The sequence below is a fragment of the Carcharhinus amblyrhynchos genome, chromosome 12 (genome assembly GCF_965287045.1).
Source record: "Carcharhinus amblyrhynchos chromosome 12, sCarAmb.v2.hapA, whole genome shotgun sequence".
NCBI lineage: Eukaryota > Metazoa > Chordata > Chondrichthyes > Carcharhiniformes > Carcharhinidae > Carcharhinus > Carcharhinus amblyrhynchos.
Genome location: NC_137335.1, coordinates 59,538,989 through 59,566,427, shown reverse-complemented (window position 1 = coordinate 59,566,427; position 27,439 = coordinate 59,538,989). Strand labels below are relative to the sequence as shown.

Genomic DNA, 27,439 nt, shown 5'->3' with positions numbered 1-27,439 from the left:
CAGTATTTATTGCTTATCCCTGAGGGCACTTGAGAGTCAACCACATTGCTTGTGGATCTGGCATCACATATAGGCCAGACCACATAAGGACATCAGTGGACCAGATGGGTTTTTATGACAATCAATAATGGTTTCATGATCATCATCACACTTTTAATTCCAGATTTTTATTGAAGTCATATTTCACCATCTGCCATGGTGGGATTTGAATGCATGTCCCCAGAGCATTATCCTGGATCACTGAATTACTAGTCCAACAATGATACCATTACATCACTGCATCCCCTAATATCACTCATATCACTCCTCACATCCACTTAAACAGGACTCATTCCTCCCTTTTGAATGGACGTCAGCATCTTCTTATTTATCCACCTACTGCTGCCCCTCGTTGCAATGTGCCGAATTTTGTCTGATGTTCAACCATACCAATTGCACTGCAACTGTTATTTGAACATGTGACACCGCCCCCCCCCCCCCCCCCCCGCCCCCCCCCCCAACCTCAACCCCACACACGTATTTACCCACAGATCTGTTCATTTGCCTCTTGAAGAGAAGAGAGTGCAAAACATTAAGGAATGGATCGGAGGTGGCCTGCCACAACTTGTGCAGCCTTCACCGATGCAAAGAAGAAGCCTCTAGAGATAAGTAGGACATCTATGTCCCTGTCAATCAGAGATGGAGATCTTCCAGATGAATGGTCACAGGCAGAAATTTCTATGACTAACATGCAGAATTTACTCCATCAGTTATACAAGTATAAGTCTGGGCATGGTTATTTTCAAGGATGGTACTCTACCAATATCTACCTCTTCTCTATCAAAGCCTTCGTATGTACAGCAAGTGTCCATAGATATGCATGGTGGTGATTTTTCAGAGGACCTCATTCCTCCCAAGGGTGCAACATGCAGAAGTGAGCATGAACAGACACTACAGGGAGGAATAGTTGTAGGGCGTCTGTGTTGCGAAGGGAATGGGACATGCATTCCTCTCCAAACTCTACTCAACTTGACACAGCTGCTGAATCCTGCAGGGCCATCATCGAGGTGAAAAATGATAGAGGAACAATATCCTAATGTTTACCCTAGTTTTGTGCGGTTTTAACAAACGTGACACTCTCAGTCTCCCCGATAGTGCACAGGATAGAGGAATAGATTGGTAGAATATGTGCCATGGAGAGAGTAGTCAACCCCTGGAACTTCAAGTACAAATCTCAAATCAGTCAATTCAGAAGATATCTGCTGCCTCAACTTGGTGATAGATATTTTATTCTTGGCTTTACAATACATCATGTGTCTCCACAAGGTTGTTCTCCAACAGAATGGTAGGAGTGATGTGGTACTAACCCAGAACAGGGTTGATGGTGAAAGGAACAAAAAGGTGGGAAGTCCACTCCAAACTCTCCCACTTCTCACCTGTGGTCCACATCAGTCAGTACTTAACATGCTGCTGTGTCTCCTAATGGCCAAGTTACCCTCCCTCTACTGCTCTGCATACATAGGTGCAGCAGTCATTGGTGCCAAAACCAGAGGGCATGAGCCAAAGCATCTCAGTAGTCAGGCAGGGATCTGAACAGCCTACCTTTCAAAGAACAAAGAAAATTACAGCACAGAAACAGGCCCTTCAGCCCTCCAAGCCTGCACTGACCAGGCTGCCCGACTGAACTAAAACCCCCTACCCTTCTGGAAAGAACACAGAAAATGACAGCATAGGACCCTGAAGCCATAAAGAGCACACCGTGTTGTAGTGACCGCGAATTAAGAGAAAGCTCTCATAAATTATCATAGGTATCCACTTGAGTGTTTGACAAAACATTACATTGTTAGGCTTCCTTTTCTTGTAATTGCATGTACAATTCAACAGTTTGCACTGCTTTTATATCATCATGTTCAGTACCTTACCAGTTGCTTCATAATCAGTATTAATACATGACAAGAGCCACTGGCAGCTGTGCAATGGTGGTATGATTGGTTGAAGGACTGTTTTGGGGCAAGACCTGTGTTGGTGAAAGCGGGCTGAAGAATTTAATTTTTTTCCCTGCGTGTCAGCGGAGGAACTTTCAAGTTGTTAGGGCAACCCTAAGCAGCGATGTGCATAGCTGGATTGGCAAATAGTGACCCATTTTCATGGTGCTTTTTATTCTCCTCCTCTTCAATGGTCGCTTCATCAAAAGAAATTGATCGGTGGTTTTCTACCCTCCACCCTCTGTGTTATGCAATCTTCTGCAGAATGTTAGGATTCTAGACATCCCTCACTGGCAAGTACTAATGCCACCTCGGCACACTGAAGAATATCTTCAATACGCTGATGGTTTGCTCTATGACATGCCCGGCTCATGTGCCTCTTGTCGTAATGCTCATGTGCCTCACTGCTGGGATTACTCAGAGGGAGCAAACAAGATGTTCATTAGCGGAATGATATTTCCTGCAGTTGATAAAACATCCTGGTTGAATTGTTCATCCCTTGGATTGGTGGAATGTTTAATTGTTGGTAACCTTACCTGTGGAAAGCCAGTCAAGGTGCACATCTGGCTGCCTGCCATCTCTGGCTATTATTATTGCAATGGAAGTTAACGGAAGTCAAACCTGAGCAAATAACCCATCCATCATCGTCTATATCCATTTAAGTGCAACCAACTGCGAGCACTGCAAGGAGCCAAAGACAAAGAAATTGAAGTCAATGTTGATTTTCACAGTGACTGACAAGTTGTGGACCCAAGGGAACAGTTCTTCTTGAAGGAGGTTATAGATGTCAACGTGTGCATGTGGAAGCACCACCCATCAGATCAATCAAGGGAGCCGAGTCTGTCTGTGGACCTTTTAAGTGGATGGTTGTTCTCATAACCTATTGCTCTCATTTCCATTGTTTTCCACTCTGTTTCACTGCTGATCTCCAAGTGCCACCATAGCACAAGCTTGTTCCTGTGGATGGTGATTGTCTGTCTCATCCGATTGAAACTGTCCAAAGAGCAGTCACTAGCGTGATCCCCATTTGGAAGCCTCAAAACATCTGAAACATGTCAATGGCCGCAAGATCACTCTGCAAATTAGTTGCCAAAGGGGAGCAGCATGGTAATCAGAACTTGAAACGTTCCCTGCTCAGGAAGTGCTGCTCAAACTAGCCTACGTTCCACTTATGCATTTCTCAAGTGTTACAAAGCCTGTACCAGGACGTTAAATTCAAATCCCTGTTCAAATCTCTTCAAACATGCCTGTCAGCATGTGACAATAATTGACCAACTTTCAACAAGTAGGTTTATCTGCATAGACCCATCAAATGCAGGAGTGGTGGGTGGGAGTGGTATTTGAAAATTTGTTAAAACTTATCTCCTTACGCATCGAGAACCCACCTATCTTAAGGGGCTAAATTCGTACTGAGTGGAAGTTTAAAAGATAACTCTTTCAAAGTAAATTAGATTCAAAGAAAACATGAAGGAAGCTTAAAGTGGAAATGCCTTGAGTTCAGGACTTGCCTGAATATATAATCACCATCAAAATATATGGAATCCATGAAACATAGGGAGTTTTTTCCAAACTGTAACAACCATAGGGTAGGTGCAGAGATGGTGACTGACAGATTCAAGCAGCTACCTCCCAAAGACTGTGGCCGTAATTCTCCAGCCATTTACGCTGGCATGATTCTCCGGTCCGACCAGCAGTGCCCACCCCCCCGCTGCGTGGGGTGACATCAATGGGAATTCCCATTGACGGTGGTGGGACCAGAGAATCCTGCTGCTAGTAAACAACATGCCACCTCCTGCCGGCGGGAAACATGAGGCTGCGAGGTGGAGAATCGCACCCTTTGTTTCTCCTTTCTGGGCACAGTGCTCAGATAACAACTGATGAATGACTGTCCTACTCCTAAAAATAGCTTTTTACAATGCAACAAAGCTGTATCCAAGTATCTAATCATTTACTTTTTGGTGGCCAAATCACATTACCTCTGTCAAATAAAGATTCCTCTTCCCACATTAATGGAAGCTCCAGAAACCAATTGGCCAAGAATCATCTACTTAAATAAGGAGAGTCTCAGCAGATCAGGAGTTCCCATGAGATGCTCCAATGGATGACTATCTATAAGCCTGTTCAGTATGTCAAGAACAACAACAAAGGGTTCTCTGCATCTGCTTGAGGTTGTGCAGTGAGTTTTTGAAAACTGAAAAGGATTAACCAAACAAGGCAATTGAACAAATGGCAGAAAGTAGATTGATACAGCAATAATAAACTCTACCTTACCAAAAGGCATCCTCGGTTTGTGAGTTGCCCTCCTTCATCTCAGTGGGCTGCAAGATTGAAATTGGGGAGGATTACTAACTACGACCCCGTAAATAATATTAAATACACTTAACACATACCAAATATTTCATATGAGTTACAGGAAGTGCTTCATCATTCAGATATTAATAGAACTGTCATCAACTTCTAATAGTAAAAACAAAATAAATATTTTTGCTTCCCTTATTAAAAGTATAAAAGTAACAAAAAAGCGCAACATCCCTCATTCACTGGTGTTGTAACCAAAATAGTCTCCCAGGATAGGGTGGTGTTGCTAACTGCACTTGTGTACCTAGACTTTGCAGAGCGTATCAACTGAACTGTAGCTGCGCTGTCATTGGAGATGGGGGGAATGCACAGTTCTCACAATTAGTATGTACAATCAGCACGCACCTGACTTCACATGCTCTCATTTTATGCGCGTAACACTTAGTGGTCAGAAAGAAACTACATGGTCAGAAACAGCAGAGTCTGGCAATCCATCCCCTGAACAATGGTCAACAAAATGGCTTACAGGCTGCATTCAGAAGCCTAATGCGCCACATGTGGTCCACGGATTGCCCACCATAATCAAGAACTGCAAGAAGATTAAAGGGCTTTACCTATCTATCCCCTTAGTTCTCTAGACTCAGTGTGGAAGAGAAGTATTTCCTCATGTGTATTGTAAGAGCCAATAGTGCTTTAATTTTGTTCCACCAATTAACTGAAACATGCAAACAGTCACCACCATACTGGTTTGACACCAAATGATTTTTGTAACCAGTTACAGCCTTAACTACTGTAGTCACTCTTGCCAATCCGCGTCTGATTCAAGACACACAAAAGAAAATAGTTGAAACTCTAGATTATCTCACGAATGAGGAAACATAAATGTAATAAGATCTGAAAATAGATTAAAGCCTTATTAAAATGAGTTGTTGCATTCAGTATGTAGGGGCTTAAACCAGCTAATGAACTTTAAGGTTTACTGGTGTTAAAAATTACACAATGATTCTGTGAAACAATTCCACATTGAACAAAATGAAGTTGCTTTTGAGGCTTTAAATAGGGAGTGCCACCCAAAAAAAGTGTGACTCTTCATGTGTCACTCAACAAAAACATACCAAAGTGTGTTAGAATGTATCTGTGGCAGATGTTCTGACTGCTAGACAATATGGGAGCTTTTCTCTATTATATCAAAAGATATTAGTACAAACCGCTCAAGTCTGATGTTGGTACAGGGCAAGAATCAAAGAGGTAAACCTACATATGCACCATTAATGTAACTATATCACTGAATGAAAAATACTTTAGCCCATACATACCTATAATGCTGGATTCGTTAATAGCTTTGATCACATTTCCTACTGAGTTTTCTCTTAAACACAAATGAGAATGTATTTGAATCAGCATCTGCAGACTCCATATTATCTTAAGGTATTCAATATAAGTATTGCTAGGTTTCTCCATTTGTGAAATTTCCCTAATTTTTAATAATTGCCTCCTGACATTTTGACATAAGCCTTTCGACGTAAGCAGCTGTATTCGCAGTAATCTCTCATACTCATAGATTGACCAGATATCAAGTTATGGACTGGCAGTTTACCAATATATTTGTCTAATTACATGAATTAGGTGATGCACAAGATGGTGTACCTCTCTGCTCTGCTGGGCTGGTAATCCAAATACCCAGCAGGCTGAGCTCAACATAAAGCTTTGCTGTTGAAATAATCACAAATGGGGGCTTTATCTTCTAGCTATGTAACATGTTTGAAAGGGCCCTCTGAACACAAGTACCGGACTGTGTTTCTCTTATCTTAATAATTTATAAGGAGGGAAAAACATGAACTCATAGAATCCCTACAGTGCAGAAGGAAGCCATTCGGCTCATCAAGTCTGAACCGACCACAATCCCAACCACCACCTATTCTCATAACTCCACATATTTGCCCTACTGATCCCTGACACTAGGGTCAATTTAGCATGGCCAATCAACCTAACTCTCATATCTTTGGGCTGTGGGAGGAAACCAAAGCACCTAGAAGAAAACTGAAGCACCTGGAAGAAACCCACTCAGACATGGAGAGAATGTGCAGACTCGGCACAGACAGTGACCTGAAGCCGGAATTGAACTCAGGTCCCTGGCGTTGTGAGGCAGCAGTGCTAACCAAAGTGCGACCGTGCCGCCCATGTTCCATCTGCTTTCATCTTCAAGATTTCATCTTTGTGCACTGCATGGGGTATTTTTGTCAAACTTTGGGGCCACATTTAAAGTTAAAATTCATCGTGCTTCCACAAACTTGTGTCTACCCTGAAGTTGCTGATGTTACGATGTTCTGGTGCGCTGAATTAAGACTTATCCAACGATGAAGACTAAGGACAGCCCTTTTCAAGATCCATGGCCCTCAAGATTCATAAAGGACAAATCAGCAAACGAGAAGTATGAGGATAAATGGGATTGAGTTGTCTGGTTTCAAGCGCCTTGAGCCACAGCTGAGTTTGGGTGTCCCTGATCTATGTACGCATAAACAAGTATTCTCAAAGAAGCATGTTAACAAAGATATACAGCAGCACTATTTGTATAATCAATCTAATGTACAAACTGTACAAGACAGTAACATATTTGCTCGCACCACTGTTCTGATAGCACTAGGAAATAATATAAGTGAAACGGTTTGTCTGCTGAGAGTGTGGAAAGCAACTCTGCCATCAAAATGTAAACATTGATTTGCTCATTGGTCTTGACACCAAACAACAGACAATAATGTTATAAAGGCCTGAAAGGAAATCGATATGAACTATATCAATGCTCTATTCGTGACAAGTTTGTCAGTCTGACGTTTTCATGTTCTCAGTCTGTAATGACAATGGCTTCTGCAGTGTCAGGTCACTTGCATTGATTAGAGGGAGCAAAAGAGGATTGACGAGATGGTGCAACAACTGGGAGGCCAGGTCGCCTAGACGCTCTCCTCATCTCAGGAGGTGACAGAAGTTTGCGAATCTTCCTACAAGAAGAAAACAAAAGATTTCTGATTGGTAAAAGATCAACACTCCAAAACTTCAACTCTTATCACCATACTTGCAGTACTCCCTTTAATTTTGCCTCTTAAAAATAAATGCAAAGAAGTCTGAAGTACAGAGTGTAAAATGCAAAAACTATGGGAGAACAGTTGTGGATTAGACACTGGTCTTTCACCTCTGGGGTCCGAATTCAAACTCAGCTACATTTATTTGGCTACAAAGGTCTTTTGAGGAATGAGGTTAACATTCTCAATTCAGTTCCTAAAGGTTTTGAGCTGACAAGACAACACTGTTCCTAATTCAGCATAAATTGATAATTTCTCTCAAAAAGTGTGGAAAATCAAAGAACAATATGACAGTTGTACAGCAGGGATTTCTTACTGGAGGCTGGAGCTGGTACATCTCACTGGGGTGGAATGCAGGGAACTTCATTCTGTCTGATTGTGTAATACTTGACTCTGATACTGAGGGAGAATTCTCCCAATCAGCCCACAATGGGTTTGGTGGCAGGCAGGTGTGGCTGATCTGGCAGGAGCCAAAACGTCAGAAACCTGCCAGTGTAAAATCATGTTGCATTTCTCCCAATGGTGGGTTAATGGTGGGTCACTCTTCTTGCTAGCAGCTGGCATAGTTGTCATTTTGCATTCATTTACATCTCATGAATGTCCATTGGAACCATTACCTGCCAACACACCATCAGAACTTTCAATTTTGCATCACACCAGCAGGAATTTATGTCAGCGCCAAACCCGATTGCTAATGAATAACGTGCACAAGGTGGTCCTCTGTTAATCAGAGACTGTGGTGAGTGCAACAACCTTCTGCCATAATGCTGTGCTGCTCCTGCTTCACTGTATACCACTCTGCCAGGGCAGACTGGTTCCTGCCCTCCATCTCCATGCTGAGCTAGTCAGTACTGTGCTGATGGAGCCATGGACCTTCTTTGTCACTGAGTTGGATCAGTACTGTGCCTAGGGTTGGGCACTACAGGCGTCTCCTTGCCCATAGTGCCACACAGAATCTGTGCTGTGGGACTCATGCAGCCACTGCGACAAAGATCCAAGGTCCAATGGGGAGGGTGGAGTGCGAGGTGAGGCTCAGTGGCAAAGGGGGGCTAGTGTGACCTAACAAAGGCAAAGGAGGCAACGTGGTAGGAGGGCTGTACAGGGAGCAGAGAGCAAGGGCTCACGATGGCATGCAGAGGGGCAAGGATGAGAAGATGAACAGAGGGAAGGCTGGATGGAAGAGAAGCTGGATCCCGACAAGGTGCGTGAAAAGCTTACAAACAAGGGCATCAAAGAGATACCATGTGGTTTACTAGAAGGGGATGCATAAAGACTCCAGGCGGAGATCTCACAGGAAATCTCTGAGGAGCACAATGTTTAAAAAAGAAATCAGGAGCAATATGAAAGATTGCAATGCCTAAGAGGAAGGAAAATCAAGCAGTACTTTCCAAACAAAGTACTTCCTTATCTCTCCCTCCCAAAATCATAAAGCATTAAAGTAGTGCTTTTCGTTAAATAGACAGAGGTGTTTCCACTCCTTAGGCATTTTGGTGACACAGGTTATGTGAAGGTTCCATGGCTATTCCAAAGACTCACCAGTAACATTAATGACAGCTACGGCTTCTGACTTATCTGTCGCTGGGTTGAAGCTATCCAACTGCAGAAAATTCTCAATCTAGTAGTATTAGCTAGAAGAGTTTTTTAAGGTTAGACTCTGGATCAATCTAAAGCTTTTGCAAAGCAATGTCTGCCATTAAAATAAAAATCAACTGATTGCATGAGAGGACACGTATAAACCAACCTCAACTTGTCCGACCAGGGCAGTTGTAAAGGGAAGTGGAGGAAAGTCTCTTGGCCTCCAAAATAATCTTTTAAAAAAAGAACATTTTTCCTAAATCTTAACATAATTATATTTTTACATATGATTTTATTAAAGTGTGAAATGGGCAAGAAGCACTTTGAACAGAAAGTTCTTTCTCTCACCAGGCTTATCTTTCACCAATCATTTTGTGGGAAGAGAATCCAGAGGGTTTATATTCTGTATGGATATCAAATTCCTAAGGCTTTATTAAAACCAATTACAGCATCTAATCCCTTCACACACAATTTACATAAATGTCTGCAAAAACTAGCCAGTTACCACAGCTTGTGGAGAAAGTCAGTACTTGGTATATGTTAAGTCATATGGACCAGGTTTCTTGCTAGATATTAAATTGTTTTTAATCAGGCGCTACAATTGGCCTCTCACTTCCTGGTCCAGGAAATTGGGTGGGGGGAAGAAGGTGCATGGAGCAGATGATGCAGGGGTGATAGAGGTTAGAATCTATCATTTTTTTTGTTCCTGATTGTATTTTGGTATTCAAGTGCATAGTGTGGATATTAGATGGCAAGAAGTTTTCATATGTTTATAATGCTCACAACAGTTTGGTGTAGTGTGGAAGTGAATCAATAAACAATGACCACTTGGGCCAGTCCTTGGAACTAAAACTTTTACTGCAATGTGATCCTATTTTAGTGCTTCAGGCTTTGTGTACTACAGAGTAAAGATTTGGGGAGAGTGGGGGGGTGCGTGGTTCAAGAGAACTTGGGTTGAGGGGGTGTGACAGGAAAGCTTCAGCTGTTGAGTGGTGGGGGCTTTGATTTGTGTTATAGGATCCACATCATTGATGCAATAGGTCATTGGTTAATGAATGAATGTATGAATTACTAATGTATTTGGACATTGATTATTAATGTATTAGCATCCTGACTATTGATGCAATATATTGCTGATTACTGAAGCAATAAGTAGCTGATTATTAATGTAATAGGATCTGTATAACTAATGTAACTCAATCCTGATTATTAATGCAATAGAACCCTGATTGTTAATGCAATAGGATGCTGATTATTTATGCAATAAGATCTTGATTGTTGATGCAACAGGCACCAGACTATTAAAGTAATGGTATTTTGATTATTAATGTGGTACTATGCTGAATCATAAAGTAGTAAGACTCTAACCTTAACCCTAATGCAATAGGAACTCAAGTACTAATGTGTTGGACTCTGAGCATTGATGTAATAAGGTCTATATTATTGAGGCAATAGGTGTCCAATTATTATTGCAATAAAATTATGATTCTTAATGTATTGTGATCCTAATCATTGTGGCAAGATAATTTGATTATTGAAGAAATCAACTTTCTACAAAAAAAACTTTTCACAAGCATTTTTGCAGCGTTAAATAGGACTGAGTGATCAGCCTATTAGGCCACCCCCACCAACAAATAAACACAAACATTTAAAGGGGTATTGCAGCTATCAGAAATCAGTCCGAGCTCCAAAGCCTCGGAACTCTTGACTCTGTAATCTCATCTAGCGACCCACAGACAATGCATCATTAGTGCAGGAAAATATTGGTTCAACAAAAGCTGTAAAGTTATTGTCTCACCGGAAAGGTAAATGTAGACAAAATCTCATTTCATTTTATTTTACTTCAAACTGCTACATATCAGCACATCCTTTCCAAGCACTCAGTACAACAATACTACAAATCCAGTAAAAGGCAAACCATTGAATTTGTGGGTCAAAAAAGTCCCCATACACACAGCTAGCTGACAAGTGAAAATCCCAGTTCTGAGTATTCAGTATAGCAAAGTTATAAAGGGTACAGGTTTTACACAATATAAACCATATCTTGCATTCATGTAGTCTCATTAATTGACGATTTTCACAGGAGTGAGGGCATGTGGTCAAAAGAGGTAAGTGTTAAGGAGCAATCTGAAAGATGGAGAAGGTTAAGACAGGGATCTTCAGCATTTACAGCTCCTGCAGCTGACGTCATGGTGGAGTAAAAACAAGTGGGGAATGTTCAAGAGGTTGAAATTGGAGGAGCGCAGAGATCTCAGAGGGTTGGAGAGTTGGGGGGAGTTACAGAGTTAAGGAGGCTTATTTTATAAGTAATCAAGCACTACAATTATATGGGAAAGATGCTTATATAATATTTTGCTTAATATTACATGCAAACTTATGCATTAATTGTTTCTGCTATCTATTGTAATAGTTTACATCTTTTAACACATCAATCAACCAATGTTTACAATTGCATTGATAGCTTTTATTTAATTCAAGAGGAATTACTTGGAAACTGTAATCATCACTGCAGGGAGCTAAGTTATCATTCAGACACATACTGACAAATCCAAAGGCTACTTTTTTCAAAATATTTAATGATTGAAATTAGTGCCATATTGGGAGCTACTGAAACAAAAGCAATTCATTCTTTACAATATAATTAAGTGAAAATGATCAATACTCCTGCCACTGCTTTAAGCTTCACGGAATGGCTTTACAGCACTAATCAATTTTATCTAAAGATAAGACTTGCATTTTAATTATCAAATCATGTGCCTCGCTTTTGAATTTAATCATCGCTCCTTCCTTCATGATGTGGTGCTTACATTTTAAAATGATCTACATTCATCCAACCAACTATTGAAGGATTGGACACGGATGCTAATTCTGATCAGTACATCCATGAATTTTGAGAGTTTTGGGCCTAATTTGGTGCAATGTAACTAACTACCCAAGGTGACAGAGCAAAGTACAAGATACGACTTGCAAGCAAACTTGCCTTTTTTTCTATATTGGCAACAATAGCACAACTAAACTCCCAAAATCTCCACAATTTCTTTTATTTGAAAATGTGTACCTCTAGTTTACTCCTGAGGCTCCCCCAGAATATAAACATCCCCCAAAACCAGATCACTGGAACGTAAAACTGGAGCTGCTGCCACCATGGCTGTTCTGACTAGTGTCCTTTTTTTTATATAGGAGATAAAATCCATTCTAACAACCAGCTACTTTTCCAATAAATTCTAAACAGACTTATTCAGGAAACAAATGTTTCATCTGTTTATTTCCTAAAAATGCAATTCTGACAAAAGCGATGAAAGCTGATTATTAAACAGAAATATCAGGAAGTGCAGACATTATTAGATAATAATTAGATATTGGACAACAAATTCTGAAAGTGTTAACTAATAGAGTTATTGCCCAACTGGTGCCATATAAAACATACATTGGGCACATACATATTCCTGTTTGTGGAACAGTCTGATAATTCCAAAGCAAGTGATGAGAGATCGTAACCCATGTAATGAACACAGATGAGGAAATCCTTTCAAATACGAATGAAGAATCATCCATTTAAAATTTTGTGAGGGGGAAGTTAAGAGAAAATCTTTTTATACATAAGATTGTTAAGAACACTTTTTTAAAAATTTATTAGTGGGATTAATTGCAATTAAGTTACTGTGAAAACTTCCAGTCATTTAAGCAGTGTATCATTAAGGATACCGTTGTATCCTTTAACAGAAAAAAACTGGACAAAATATGAAATGGGAAGATAGGGAGAAGGTAGGGCAATGCAATTAATTTTAGATTGCAGTAACAGGGTTGCTGTAATTCATCTCTGGTTCTGTAGCTTTCCCAAAACCTGCTGTTCAAATCCCTTAAATCTGGCATTCGCTCAGTATCAGGACTTCCCAGACTTTGTGACTGTGATTGCAACTGTGGTGTTGCGTGGCTTCTCCACAGCATTGGGTACAATCAATCGCACTACTGTCCTCCTTCATCATTCTTCCACTGTCCAGCATAATCTTACAACTCCCAAGTGCTGCCTAAGAACTCATCGTGAATCATTCTGCTGATACATAAAGAATAGCCAATTAGATGTGGCACTGGAGATCTGGAATATATCTTTCTCCCCTATCTCAAAATGGAACCATAGTACAGGTAAACTATGTACTGTGGCTTCAGGAAAACAAGGGAGGAATTGAGAAGAGCAAATTGGCAATCAGGGTATAACTCACGATTAATAAATATGGAGGGGTGATTTTCCAACCTTGCCAGGTCACACTGATCCCGGAGAATAGCAAGCAAATCTAAAATTAAATTCGTACCCGCCGCCAAACAGTTTACGATTCTCCTAGCCCCTTTCCAATGGTTCATGCCCAGAAAGGGCACATGGGTAATTAGCATATTTAAATTAGTATTTAAATCTGCATAGCCCATTCAAATGCAGCACACAGAATTTTCTGGCTTTCGGATGCGGTGCAAAAATGGCAGCGATCACTACTAGTCTCCACAAGCGGAGACCTGATGCAAAGGTCACGCTAAGGGATTCAGGGGCCACTGAAGCCCCTGGGTGATCAGTGCATCATCAGTTGCTACTGAACTTGTGCTTCATGTCAAATCTGAAATGAAATGGCTTTACCTCAGGCGACCTAAAAAAAGAACGTTTAAATCAGTAAAACATGTCCACATAACTGAGACTATTCTCTTCAGGAGACTGGGAATGATTGAGCCCTTCATTCACATTTTTTCCAATCAATGCTCACATTTTCACATATCTATGAAAATACACATAGTTTAGAAGTTTTTGACATTAACTTTCACCTACTGATGGTCCAATTCTGCTTCAAAACACAACCATCTAATTAATTTGTCCTCTTCAACTTGTGCATTTTTTAAATTATTCAGTTTCTTTGTCACACGTCTTAAACTGATGATTAAATTTGTATGAAACTGTGGCTCAATTTAATACTCATGAAATAAATAGCTTTGAAAAATTGGCTTAGTCTCAAAAATATACAATTCAAAGATCTGTGGCAATTATTTAGAAGACAATTTATTAGTCTATGTGGACCAAAGCCAACCCTTACAGATGGTTTGTAGATGTAACAGAAGCTGGGGAGACAAAGACCTGGACTTTCACCATTGAGGGGGAAGAGGTCAAACTGGGAAATTCCTTGCCTTGACACACCCATCTTGGGAAAAAAATGCCCCTAATGGTGTGACTTTTGCATTTGGGCACAGGTCTGAGGGGCCCACAGGGGCTGCTGACTGGTTAAGCACGCTGTTTGAAAGACTTGCCTACGTTCTTTAAGATTTTGTCTCACATGTTTTGTTAAATATTAAGCCCTCACCACTCATATCACATCACCCACTCCCACTCCTCATGCCCTATCCATGCCAATGCCGCCGCCACCCCCCCCCCATGGCCCCTCATACTCTCCATATGAACTCTTAGCAATTTTGTGCCCAGTTGTACACGCTTTACAGAACCAATGTACCCTACAGTAACACTGACATGTGGAAATGCTTACAAAAACAACCATTCCTAACTTACTTCAAAAACTGCTGCTGGAACAACTTTATATAGGTGTCAATCATCCAGATATTTAAAGTATCAATAACAGAAACTATAAGCACTTGGTACCTCTTTATCTTGTGTGAATGACTAATGAGTCAATGACAAAATAGATCATAGAAAAGAAAGCTTGTAAAGCAGTCAACAAAGCATTGCTTTTTTTTCTGTGCACTTGCCTCAACAAGGAAAGCCTTTATGGACGTGTAGGCTCTCAACCAAGCACGTTGAAGGTCAAGGAGACAGCTAAAGGTTGGTGACTCCGTGTTGCGGGTCACTGGAGAAAAGTTACCCTTTAGGAACTGTTCTGCTTGGCACGGCCAAAGGCCTGAAATTATGCTAGAAGGTGAAATCCAGGTGAAAGACATCTCAGAAGGCAAGACTAAAACCTTGCAAGGTGAGTCATTGCTGAAACCAACAGAGTGGGATAGACGTTTGGAGAGAATTACATGGTGGGATGTTCAAATGTGAAGATTTAAAACCCTTGTGAGAAAGGTGAAGTTGCAGTGAGATTGGTTGGCCCTCAATGTAACAAAAGTCTGGGTGAATTGTTGAGAAATCAATGGAATGAGGTTTGGTCACACCCATCACTCACAGGGTAGTGTGGCGTGTTCAACCACACTTTGCCTAATTCACATACACATCGTACTTACTGTGGATGTTACAGTATAAGATAGATATTGTAAAGTGTTTTATTTTTCTGGACTTGGATAGTAAAATTCATTTTGTTTGCTCCAAACGTGTGGAATCCTGATGCTTATGCAATGAATAAAGCTACCTGAATGTCAAACTTTATTTACTTTAAACAGAACGTCATGGGTTCTTAACTAGATCTCCCTGACCCCATGTCTTGGGGTCTAGCCAAGGATAATTACAATTTACATAGCATCATGACTTCATAAGAACATTAGCAATAAAATTTGACTCCAAAGATAATCAAAAGCTTGGTCAAAGAAGTAAGGCTTTAAGGAGAATCTTAAAGAAGTTTAGTAAGGAAATTCCAGATGTCCAAACCATATAATCCCTACAGTGCAGAAGGAGGCCATTTGCCCCATTAAATCTGTGCCGACAAGCTCTTACCCAACAGCACCCCCCACCACCAACCCCTGCCTCCCTGCACCACCCCCCTTCCCCCAAAACTCTTCTCTCTTCCATTCCCGAAACCTTGCTCATTCACCATGGCTGATCCACCTAACCTACGCATTTTTGAATATGAGGTCCATTTAGCATAGCCAATCCACCTAACCTGTACATTTTTGGCCTGTGAGAGAAAACTGCAGCACCCAATGGAAACACATGCAGAAAAGGGAAGAGTGCCACACAGTCAGTCACTCAGAGCCAGAATCGAACTCGGGTCCCTAACGCTTTGAGGCAGCAGTGCTAACCACTGTGCCACCTTGCTGCCCTACAGTGTGTTCTATTGCTATACAGTGAAACTCCAAGTCCTTCTTTTCAAACTGTTGTCCAATTTATATAAAACTTCGATAAACCTTAAGAATAACGTATGACTTTGAAATGGAGGTTGAATTGTTTTTGCACACTCTGATCCATTAGTCCCTTCCCCTCTCCCACAAAACAACTTTGTCTTCACTCCCTGTATTATAACACCACACTAGACCACATTGATTAGAGAAATTTTAAAAGTCTACCTATTCGAAAAATGAGCAGTGTTCCATGAATTTTATAATAAGCCTCAGTTTATAGGCTGCAGTTTTGTAGAAGGGGTTAATAGCAGCTAACAATTAGGATAGAGAAAGATATATATATTCAATCTTACCTAACATTAGGATTGTGAGTAGTTAATTATATGTGAAAGGATTTGAAATGAAATTGAATCATGAGCTACATGCTTTATATAAATGAAATCAATAATAATGATTTTGAAATAATCTGTCACATTAAAATAATCCATTGAATTGGATTAAAAGTAAAGTATATTTATTAGTCACAAGTAAGGCATGACATTAATACAGCATTGAAGTTCCTGTGAAATTTCCCTAGTCACCATAGTCCAACACCTGCTTGAGTCAACGCACCCAACCAGAATGTGGGAGGAAACCAGAGCACCTGGAGGAAACCCACACAGACATGGGGAGAATGTGCAAACTCCACACAGACAGTGATCCAAGCCAGGAATCGAACCCGGGTCCATGGCGCTGTGAAGCAACAGTGCTAATGACTGTGCTACCGTGCCACCCATTAAGCTTATAAAGCAAAAGTGTGCAATTTATCAGTACTGTGACTAGAGAAATCAATAACATTAATGAAAGGATACAAGGTTTTGCAACATCTGATATAAAACTGTATAACTTGCATTAAGGAAACAATGGATGCAAACAGATACAAGAACATAAGAACTACATTCAAAATATATCTGTATGCAAGAACATTTAAGGATACATTTCATATGATTCAAGCTGCCCAGGCCTGGAATGAAAGCCTGGAATAATGCTGAACGATGGGCCCACATTTGGCATTAGACCAAGTTTTGGCATTTAGCTAGCGCTGATTTAAACAAACTAAGTTTCTTGGATACTATGGTAACAAGAGAGCAATCTATGCCAAGAGGTGGACTTCCATTAATCAGAATGAACTAATGAAATTACGTTATTTAAGTGGCAGATTTTAATTCATTTAAAATATGTCATAATTAATTGACATATTGAATAATAAATGAAATCACACTTAGCTAATTAATGTGTTGAACTATAGATAACAAAAGATTATTAATGACTTATATTTTGGCACGAAAGATGGGATCTTTTGAGAAAGCCCTGTGGTACTGTTGTGCTGTGGGCAAATCTGAGGTCTCCCTTCGGCCGAAGTTATCGTTCTGCCTTTTTGTATGTCATGTTTGATTTTTCTATGTTTTAATAAACTAGTTTTAAATAAACTCTGTTACGCTTTTAAAACAGAATCGTATTACCTTTGTGAAGTTTGCATTTTCAGAATTACTTAGTTTTTCTAAGGATATCCGGCCACCGAATCAAAATTTCCCACAATGAGTTTTAAATCGGACAATGCAGTTGCTTTCAGAAATGGGTCAGTCCACACTAGCGTGCATTTTAGCAAAATACTCTGTGGGCCAAAGCAGGGAATCTGAAATAGTTGAAAATACTGAAAACACTCAACAGGTCAGTCAGCATCTGTAGGGAGAGAAACAGAGTTTCTCTCATTTAAATCAATGATCTTTCATCAGATCCAATGAAAAGTTCATAGACCTAAACTGTTAACTTTTTCTCTCTCTATTGCTTTGAGATGTTGTTTAATCTCTCCAGTGGCCTTCTCCCCATTTTCTGCCGAGGAACACAATGGAGAGAGTGATGAAAACACAGAACCATCTCTTGATCTCATGTACGCAGCCACCAGCGCAAATACTGGCAGTGCGCACATATTAGAGAATAGATCACAGGCGGAATCTGCAACAAGTGAGTAGCAGCCAGGGCAGGAAGCAAAAATAGATCAGGTGCCAGTTCCGCACAGGCAAAGAGGCAAACAGGTTCTGCTGAGAAGACTCAGAAGAGCAGTTTAACTGAGCAGTCTGCAGCAGGAGCAGGGTGCTGAAGAGTACACGCAACAAAATGTTTGATGAATTGGGAAAGCTGCCAAAAAACCTGCATTTATTGTCAAGTAGCACAAAGGACTCCAGCAACAACTTAGCAGAGAGCTTTTAGCAGAGCTGGGGCCCATCCTTTCCAGTGCAGAAGGGTCTGTTTGTGCACTTACAGGTTTCAAAGGTCTAATGGTTGAGATGATAGCCTGCATTGCAGAATAGGCAACAGTCACTCACCATTCTGCAGCGGAAGCTCAGGTTGCTGTTATGCAAGGTCAAACTGTTACCACCTTGGCTATGAATTGCATTGTGCTGAGGGCTTGCAGGATGTCAAAGCAATCCAGCAAATTTATCTTTCAACAGATTATGAGGATTGCTGAGCCATCACCTGTCTCTATGAAATACCATCAGGAATCTTGACATTGTGGACAGCATGGTAGTTAGTACTTCTGCCTCACAGCACCAGGGACCTGGGTTTGATTCCCAGCTTGGGTCAATGACTATGCAGAGTCTGCATGTTCTTCCCGTGTCTATGTCGGTTTCCTCCAGGTGCCCCGGTTTCCTCCCACAATCCGAAAAACGGGCTGGTTAGTTGCATTGGCCATGCTAACTTCTCCCTCAGTGTACCCAAACAGGTGCCGGTATGTGGCGACTGGGGGTTTTCACAGTAACTTCATTACAGGTTAATTCAAGTCTACCTGTGACACTAATAAATAAACTTTTTCTCCGATTAGTCCTGCAGGGTTCTTCCAGAGCGGTCCAGCATGTCATTGGTCTGCACTATGCATCTCGTACAGCAGCATGGCTTTTATTGTATGTGTGCTTGGGTTGCATACCAGAGTCGTGAGCCACGTGAACGGTGGATTGTCCTTGCCAAGTAGTCACCCTTTGGTTTGACATGACGGCCCCAATGTAACTGGCACAGTGAACTGCGGCAGAATAAATGCATTGTGACTGCTGTCAGGATATTGAGTAATGATGTGCGTGATTCTCTGTCTACAGTCACAAGCTAGCTGTGTGAGCTAAAGAAAACTCCAAAATGGCACTGCTGGCATCAACTCAATGCTGCACGCTGACTGATGTTGTGACCTGCCTGCTCTACATATTATCAGCACGTGCACCAATGCAACCACCAGTCCGACTCAATCCAACTCATCTGGAGCTCTTAGGACACATGCAGCACCAAAGAAAAGGTGTTAATGAGCCCAATTACTCAGCCACTGAGTCAGAATTTCATTGGGAAGGATATTCACAGCAGGTAATCTAAAGTATTAATTATTTTTCATTAAAACTAATTGAATAAATTCTGGCCATCAATAAAACACAAATTTAAATGCAATTTAAAAATTATCAGCCTTAAAGGAGTATTGCTTAGGTTGTAATATAATTGGTATAACTTTCTAAATGTCACTGAAATACTGCAATTAATTTCGGGGGGAAAAATTGCTGCATCATTGTTACGCAAGAGAGATTAGTATGTGGTTCTAATTGCTAACATTCCCTCTCTTATGTCATGATGAGCAGACTTGTTTATAACTGTAGCTATGAATTATTTCATGTGATGTGTGAAGATCTATACTTACTGTGGAAAGGTGTTCAACTGCTTCAGCACGGAAATGACACAAGCAATCAAGTCATTTAGCAATAGTTCTATGTACAGGCAATTTTCCTTAACTTGCTGGCCCACCAAGAGGAAGTGTCAGATTGGTGTCTGACCAACATTTTTTTGATTTGGCTAGTTGACCACTGTATTCCTAGTTATCTTCCCTCATCAGTCAAGCTTTTGGGACTATTTCTTGATATTCCCTTTGCTCCAGCGTTATCAATAAATCTTGTCACTTCTGATTTTGATACATTTTTGAACATTCTTGGAAGGCATTTGTGGTCTTATTTTCTAGGATGTGTTCAGTGGGGCATAAGAAAGAAACCTGAAGGATTCATCTAAACATACAAATAACAAAAAGATACTCAAATGAAAGATTGGGCCAACTAGGGGCCAAAAAGTGATCTTCTAGTGGGTGTAAATGGCATGGCTGAGGTATTAAATGAGGAGTTTGCATCTACATTCACTAGAGCATAACAATATAACAAAGATGTGTAGGTTAGGTGGATTGGCCATGATCAATGTGCAGGGTTATGGGGATAGGATGGGGAAATGGGCCTAGGTAAAGTGCTCTTTTGGAGGATAGGTGCAAACTCAATGGGCTGAATAGCCTCTTTCTGCACTATAGGGATTCTATGAATAAGAAATAGGAGCACAAGAAGATTATACTACCTCTTGAGCTTGCCTCACCATTCCATTCAATCATAGTTGACCTTCTGATTCAACACTTTTTCTTCCATCTGTTGACAAAAAATTCTAGATTCCCCCAAAGGTCAAAAATCTGTCTATCTCAGCTTTATATATCTTCAATGATAGAGTATCTACAGCCTTCTGAAGGTAGTCATTTTCAATGATTCACAACCCTCTGAGTGAAAAAATTTCTCTTTATCTCAGTCCTAAATGATTGACTCCTTATCCTGAGATATGAAGCAGAGAGTACTGCTTATCTCACAATAAAGAAGAATGCAGTAGAGAAATGGAGAGGATAAAATAGCCAACAAGCAGGAAGTTAGAAAGGTGACAGTATTCGAAGTAGAAAAGTCACCTGAACTGAATGGAACGTATCCCAAGTTGCTTGATGTTGAAGCACTGGAGAATTAACACCAACAATGCCTTCCCAAGATCCTTCAAACTCGGTGGCAAGAAAGAAGATAGCAGCGTCCTCTCCCAAACCAACATGCCCAGCGCTAACCATTCAAAACCAGCTCTGCCAGGCAGGACATGTCGATCATATGCCTGATGCCAGGTTCTCAAAGCAATGACACTATTTGGAACTCGGTCATGGCAGGAAATCCCAGGAAGGCAGCGGAAATACTTTACAGATGCTTTTAAAGCATCCCTGAAGAGAACAAACATCTGTGCCAATTCATGGAAGTCCCTGGCTTGCCACTGACCTAAATGGAGAAGGTTCCTTCAGGAAGGAAGTGAACACATTGAGAGGCTTTGTCAAGAACACAAAGTCAAGGCAATGGAGAGGTCACATTAATTTCCAATCACCTCTCCTGCCTGACCCTTCAAAGACTCCTCCTGCCCTGCATGTGGCAGAGATTATAGATCACACATTGAGCTTATCAACCATCTCAAAACCCATCAAACCAAACTGGAAGCAAGTCATTCTTAATCCCGAGAGACTGTCGAAGAAAATAATAAGATTATTACATTCACTGCTCATCTTGATACTTATAAATTTCAAATGAAAGATGAATGCAGATGACACAAAACTCAGAAATGTAGTAAACAGCAAAGAGGATAATAAGAGACTTTGGGAGGACCTATATGAACATATGAAATGGGCAGATTTGGAGCAGAGCAGTACAAAGTGATGTATTTTGATACAGTGAATCAGGAGAGGCAATATCAAATGATACAACTTTAAAGGGAGAGTGGAAACAGAGCGATCTGAGGCTATATGTATGGAAATCTTTGGAAGTGGCAGGATAGGTTGAGAAGGTTGTTAAAATAAGCGTATGGGATCCTTGGTTTATAAACAAAGGCATAGAGTACAGTGCACTGGTGAGGCTGCAGCTGGAGTAATGTGTGCAGTTTTGGTCGCCAGACTTGCGCAAGGATATTTTGGCCTTGGAGGGAGTGCAGAGGAGGTTCACTAGGCTGATACTGGAGATGAGGGGGTTGGACTATGAAGAGAGACTAAATAGACTGGGTCTGTACTCATTGGAGTTTAGAAGGATGAGGGGGGATCTTATAGAGACGTATAAGATAATGAAGGGGATGGATAGGGTCGAGGTAGAGAGATTCTTCCCGCTCAGAAAGGACAGCAGGACTAGAGGGCACAGCCTCAAGATAAGGGGGGGGCAGTTTAGAATGGAGTTGAGGAGGAACTTCTTCACTCAAAGGGTGGTGAATCTCTGGAATTCTCTGCCCGTTGAACTGGTGGAGGCTACCTCGCTAAATATATTTAAGTCACGGGTAGATAGGTTTTTGGTAGGCAAGGGAATTAAGGGTTATGGGGAGAAAGCGGGAAAGTGGAACTGAGCCACTTCAGATCAGCCATGATCTTATTGAATGGCGGGGCAGATGGCCTAATCCTGCTCCTACTTCTTATGTTCTTATGAGTACAAAAGAAAGAAAATTATATTTTTTTTAATTAATCACTGATCAGTCTCAGCTGGAATACTTTGGATAATACTTGGTAACACACTTAAGATGGCAAGGCCTTAAGGAGGTGCCGAGGCAATTTACTCAAATGGTATCAGTGATGCCGGGTTTCAGTGGTGCAGTAAGATTGGAAAGACTGGTGTTGTTTTCTGTAAAAAGAGGATTAAGGAAACAATGAATAGAGCTATTAAAGATTATAAAGAGGTTTGATGGAATAGAAATTGCTTCCAATTGCAGAAGAGCTGGCATAACTAGAGGACACAAATTTAAGAGAGTTAGCAAAGAATCAGAAGTGACATGAGGAGAATAAGTATTTGCATAGAAATTTGTTAAAATATGGGATGCACTGCCTGAGAGGGTGGTGGAAACAGATTCAATAATAACTTTCCAAAGGAAAATACTTGAGGAGGGAAATTGCAGTGCTGTGGAGAAACAGCAGTGTAATGGGACTAAATGCCTAGCTCTTTCACAGTTCTGGAAAAGGCACTCTGGCTGAATTGCCTTTTGATGTGCTGCAACATTTTATGATTTTAAGATATATACATAGCAGTTCTGTACAGATCCAGGTAATGATCTTACTCTTCAGTAATTCAGAAAGAACCATTTGAACTCTTATCACAGTGGAGGATTTCTGCTTTACATGATGGGGCCATTAAATCAATAAAGCATGCATTCTGTATTGTACACATATTTGTCAGTCTTCACTCAGTAGTGGTAACACTCTTACATCTGAATAGGAAGTTGGGGTTTCAAGTCTTGCTCCAGAAACTTGAGCACATAATCTAGATTGCACTGATGAAGGTGCGTTTTTTTTCAAATAAGAGGTTAAATTCTTTTCCCTCTCGGGTGCACTTAAAATATCTTATTACATTATTCAAAGAAGTGCAGGGAAAGTCTTCCAGAGTCCTGGACCAAATTTATTTCTCAAAATCACTAAAGCACTTCGGGTCATTTTGAGATTACGTTCTGTCAAAGCAAGTCTTTATATTACCAAAGAACATTTGTGTCATTATTACCTTGATATCCACATTTTAGAAATTGTCAGTAATATATCTGCCACAAACTCAGCTGCTAACAACAAGCAAAACCGTCTTTTAAAAAAAATCATCCAGTAGTCAAAAATCTACAGTAAAAAAAAACTTTGAATGCACCCGAAAAACCTGAAAGCAAAATTACCAGAGCTGTCTGAACAGCTCCTTCGGGTTGCAAACCAAAAGAGATACGAGGTAAGGGGGATGTGGGTTGTCAGGAAAAGGATCAACTATGAGCTTACCATTATCTTTGATGGTTTCAGTCCTGCCACTGGCTACAATGGCATCTCAATATTGGCAAGCACTGTCTCCTCCATGATGGTTGACTTCTGGCTCTGACTTCCTTGGCTACCTATTCCCACTGCATTTTGAGCTGGTGTCTGCAGGATTTCCTACAAATCTGGGGAAGTGATAATCTAGTGGTATTATCGCCAGACTATTAATCCAGAAACTCAGCTGATTTTCTGCGGAACCAAGTTAGAATCCCGCCAAGGCAGATGGTGGAATTTGAATTCAACAAAAAGACATTTGGAATTAAGAATCTATTGATGACCATGAAACCACTGCTGATTGCTGGAGAAACTCATCTGATTCTCTACTGTCCCTTAGGGAAGAAAATCTGCTATCCTTACCTGGTCTGGCCTACATGTGATGCCAGAGCCACAGCAATGTGGTTGACTCTTAACTGTCCTCTGGCAACTAGGGATGGGCAATAAATGTCAGCCAGCAATGCCCATGCCCCAAGGATAAACAAAAAAAAATATCTTTCCTGCTTTCTATTTCCTCCACTGAGGGAGCGCCTGAAAACTCTGTCGCCAGTTATTGCTTGTGTTGTGTCATTTGCCACTGTTTTCCAGGTCAGATTAACTTCCCACATGGCTATCACCACCTTCTCCAGTCATATAATGCACCACCTCTTTAAGAGATGCAAGTCTGTAGGAAATCCTGCAAACACTACAGTGTGAGTTTAGCTGGTGCTAGCCACTCATGAAATGGGCCCCTGCTGATGCATTCCACCTATTAACAGCATGATTATTGCTGGCAGGATACTGAAATCATGCAAATCAGCTTTATAGATGATCAGGTTTTAGACAGCATAAAGTTGGCATACTGCTTCCACTGCAAAGAACAGTCATAGAATAATCGTGATGTGGTGATGCCAGCGTTGGACTGGGATAAGCACAGTAAGAAGTCCCATTACACCAGGTTCAAGTCCAGCAGGCTTATTTGGTATCACGAGCTTTGGAGCACTGCTCACCTGATGAAGCAGCAGTGCATCAAAAGCTCGCAATACCAAATAAACCTGTAGGACTTTAACCTGGTGTTGTGAGACTTCTTACAATGGAAAAATTGAACATTACGTTCCTAGCATCTGTGTTTTTTGGTTGGCGGCGGCGGTGGTGGTGATGGTGGGGAGCAACTCATCTAAAGCCCCCATTAATATTAATCTCGTGAAAGTATTCATGGAGCTTTTTTTAAGAAAGTGACCTTTCCAAGCACCAGACAAGGACAGTTTACATATAAATAGTAGAAGATGACTAATGGCGCCTGTATGGAACAGCTGGGGAATACCTGAGATTCTACTTGAAAGGATTAAGGGCATAGAGAAATGTTAATATGCTGCAATTTGAAACAGGACATTTAAGCCTAAATCCTAATTTTGCATTTAATTTTTATTGATTCCAGCTGGAAAAGTTTAACACGGTGGCACAGTGGTTAGCACTGCTGCCTCACAACGTCAGGGACCCGGATTCGATCCCCAGCTTGGGTCACTGCCCATGTGGGGTCTGCACATACCCCACATGGGCAGTGTCTGCACGGGTTTCCTCCCAGTGCTCTGATTTCCTCCCACATTCCAAGAGACATGCTAAATTCTCCCTCAGTGTACCCGAACAGGTGCTGAAGTGTGGCAACTAGCGAATTTTCACAGTAATGTCATTGCAGTGTTAATGCAGGCCTACTTGTGACACTAATAACTAAACTTGAAACTTTAAAAGTTCTTGCCAATTTAAATTTCCTCCAGTAGAGCCCCCCGTGTGACGTACCCTGGAACATTTTATCACAATAAAAGGGATATAAAAATGTTAGTTGTTGCTAGATGTGATCCCAGGCATTGCTGGAGTGAACCATCAGAAAGAGAGAATCCCCCACTGGCATACAATAGATAGCAGTGTGTACTATACAGAAGCTACACTGCAACAAGTCGTTCAGGGAGTCAGTGCAGACACAATCGTTAAACGGCCTTTATCTGCACCATAACATTTGTGTAATTCTGTGAACTCACCAAAGCCTCATTCAACAGCAACTTCCAAAGTCAGAACCTCCATCATCTAGAAAGACAAGGGTAGCAGATGTATGGAGCACCACCACCTACAAGTTTCCCTCCAAGTCACACACCATCCTGATTTGCAACTACATCACCATTCCTTCATTTGTCATTGCGTCAAAATCCCGGAACGCTCCTGCTATAGTACTGACGGTGTATCTACATCTCATGGTGTAGATGGTGTTCATCTAGTGGTGGTGGTTCGACATCACATTTTCAAGGGCAATTAAGGCAAGAGTCATTTAAGATAGAGATCAGAAGTTTCTTTTCTCTCAGAAGAAGGTCCTGACTTTTTGGAACTCTCTTCCTCAAAAGGCAGTAGAAGCAGAGTCTTTGAACATTTTTAAGGCAGAAGTAGATGGATTCTTGATAAGCAAGGGAGTGAAAGATTATTAGGGTAGGCAGGAAGTCGCAACCAGCCATGATCTTGTTGAATGGCTGAGCATGCTCAAGGGGCTGAATGGCCTACTCCTGTTCCTAATTCATATGGGCTACAAATGCTGACCTTGCCAGAGACAGTGAGATAACAAGAATGAATATAAAAATAAACAAGGCAAGCCAATAAGTTCCATCAATTCCAAAAATGTTCCTCAGCCCCAAATGCATCAACCTGCTTCCAGTGTGACAACGTTGCATCTCTCATACCAGCCATTCTATAGCTTCTTGGTGAATTAACAATTTTGCAGCAAACTAGGGACTGCTTTGTTTTTTGGATCAGCGTACAACGGGGGCTAGGTTGACACTGTCCAAACTCATAATATGATAACAATTGGATGGAGTTGGTGCAGACACAATTATTAAATGGCCTTTACCTGAACCATAACAGTAGAATTGTGGTTAGCACTGCTCTCAGCATCAAGGACCCAGGTTCAAATCCAGCCTTGGGTGACTGCCTGTGTGGAGTTTGCACGTTCTCCCCATGTCTGTGTGGGTTTACTCTGGTCTTCTCCCACAAGGTATGCAGGTTAGGTGGGTTAGGTGTACTAAATTGCCCATTAGTGTCAGGGGGATTAGTAGGGTAAATACATGGTTTTACAGGGATAGGATCTGGGTGGAATTGTTGTCGGCACAGGTTCAATGGGCCAAATGACCTCCTTCTGCACTGAAGGGATTCTATGATAATATGAATTTCCATTTAGCCCCATTCCCTTGACCTTTCTCCAAATCTTATTGACTTATTTTTGTTTTAAAAATATTTATCCATTCCTTCTTTAGGCAAAGAGAGAAGCAGGGCAGACTAGAGAGTGAGAAGAGATAGGGAAGGGCCCTATTCTGTCCCCAGTCACCAACAGATTGCTAAAAAACAGATTATCTAGTCATTTATCTCAGTGATGACCGTGAGACTCGACTGCGTGCAAATTGTGCATTTCCCCACTTTAAAATAGTGACTACACTTTAAAAATACATTTTGAATTGCTAATGATATACATTGGGATAATCTGAGGTCATGAAAGACACTACAAATGAAAGCTAATGCTTTCTTACAATCGCCTGTTCACACCACGTACAAATACAGAGGCAGCATAGATGCCATTCCCACATGCACAACTTACTTCCTGACTGTAGGGAAACTGGAACTGGGCATCCATCTGTAAAACAAAAGTATCATACATCATCTGCCCATAATAAACTTCTACAGCTGACCTCAAACAAGGTTGGCACATTCTTAATAATAGCTATTACCCTAAACTTACTTTAATCCAAGTCAGAACAATATTTGGGACTATAACTCAGTAACTGTATGAGGAAGGTTTTGAATGACCATTTTAATAAATAGATCTTTACGCCAGCTAAGAAACTCTTTTTGCACCTTTACAAAAAAAAGCAGAAGCTCCTAGG

At 41.0% G+C, this 27,439-nt stretch overlaps 1 protein-coding gene across 1 annotated transcript in view; it reads right to left on the bottom strand.

Annotated features, from left to right (window-relative positions):
- Positions 1-529: 529 nt before the first annotated feature.
- The window catches only part of LOC145350461 (metastasis-associated protein MTA1-like), a 60,454-nt gene continuing 33,544 nt past the window's right edge, over positions 530-27,439 (bottom strand). The window contains exons 6-7 of the mRNA XM_080199661.1: positions 27,154-27,189; positions 530-7,258 (exon numbers count right to left, since the gene is read on the bottom strand). Of these exons, the coding sequence (XP_080055787.1) occupies positions 7,141-7,258; positions 27,154-27,189 (154 nt within the window). The 3' untranslated portion in view covers positions 530-7,140. The remainder of the gene's footprint in view (positions 7,259-27,153; positions 27,190-27,439) is intronic.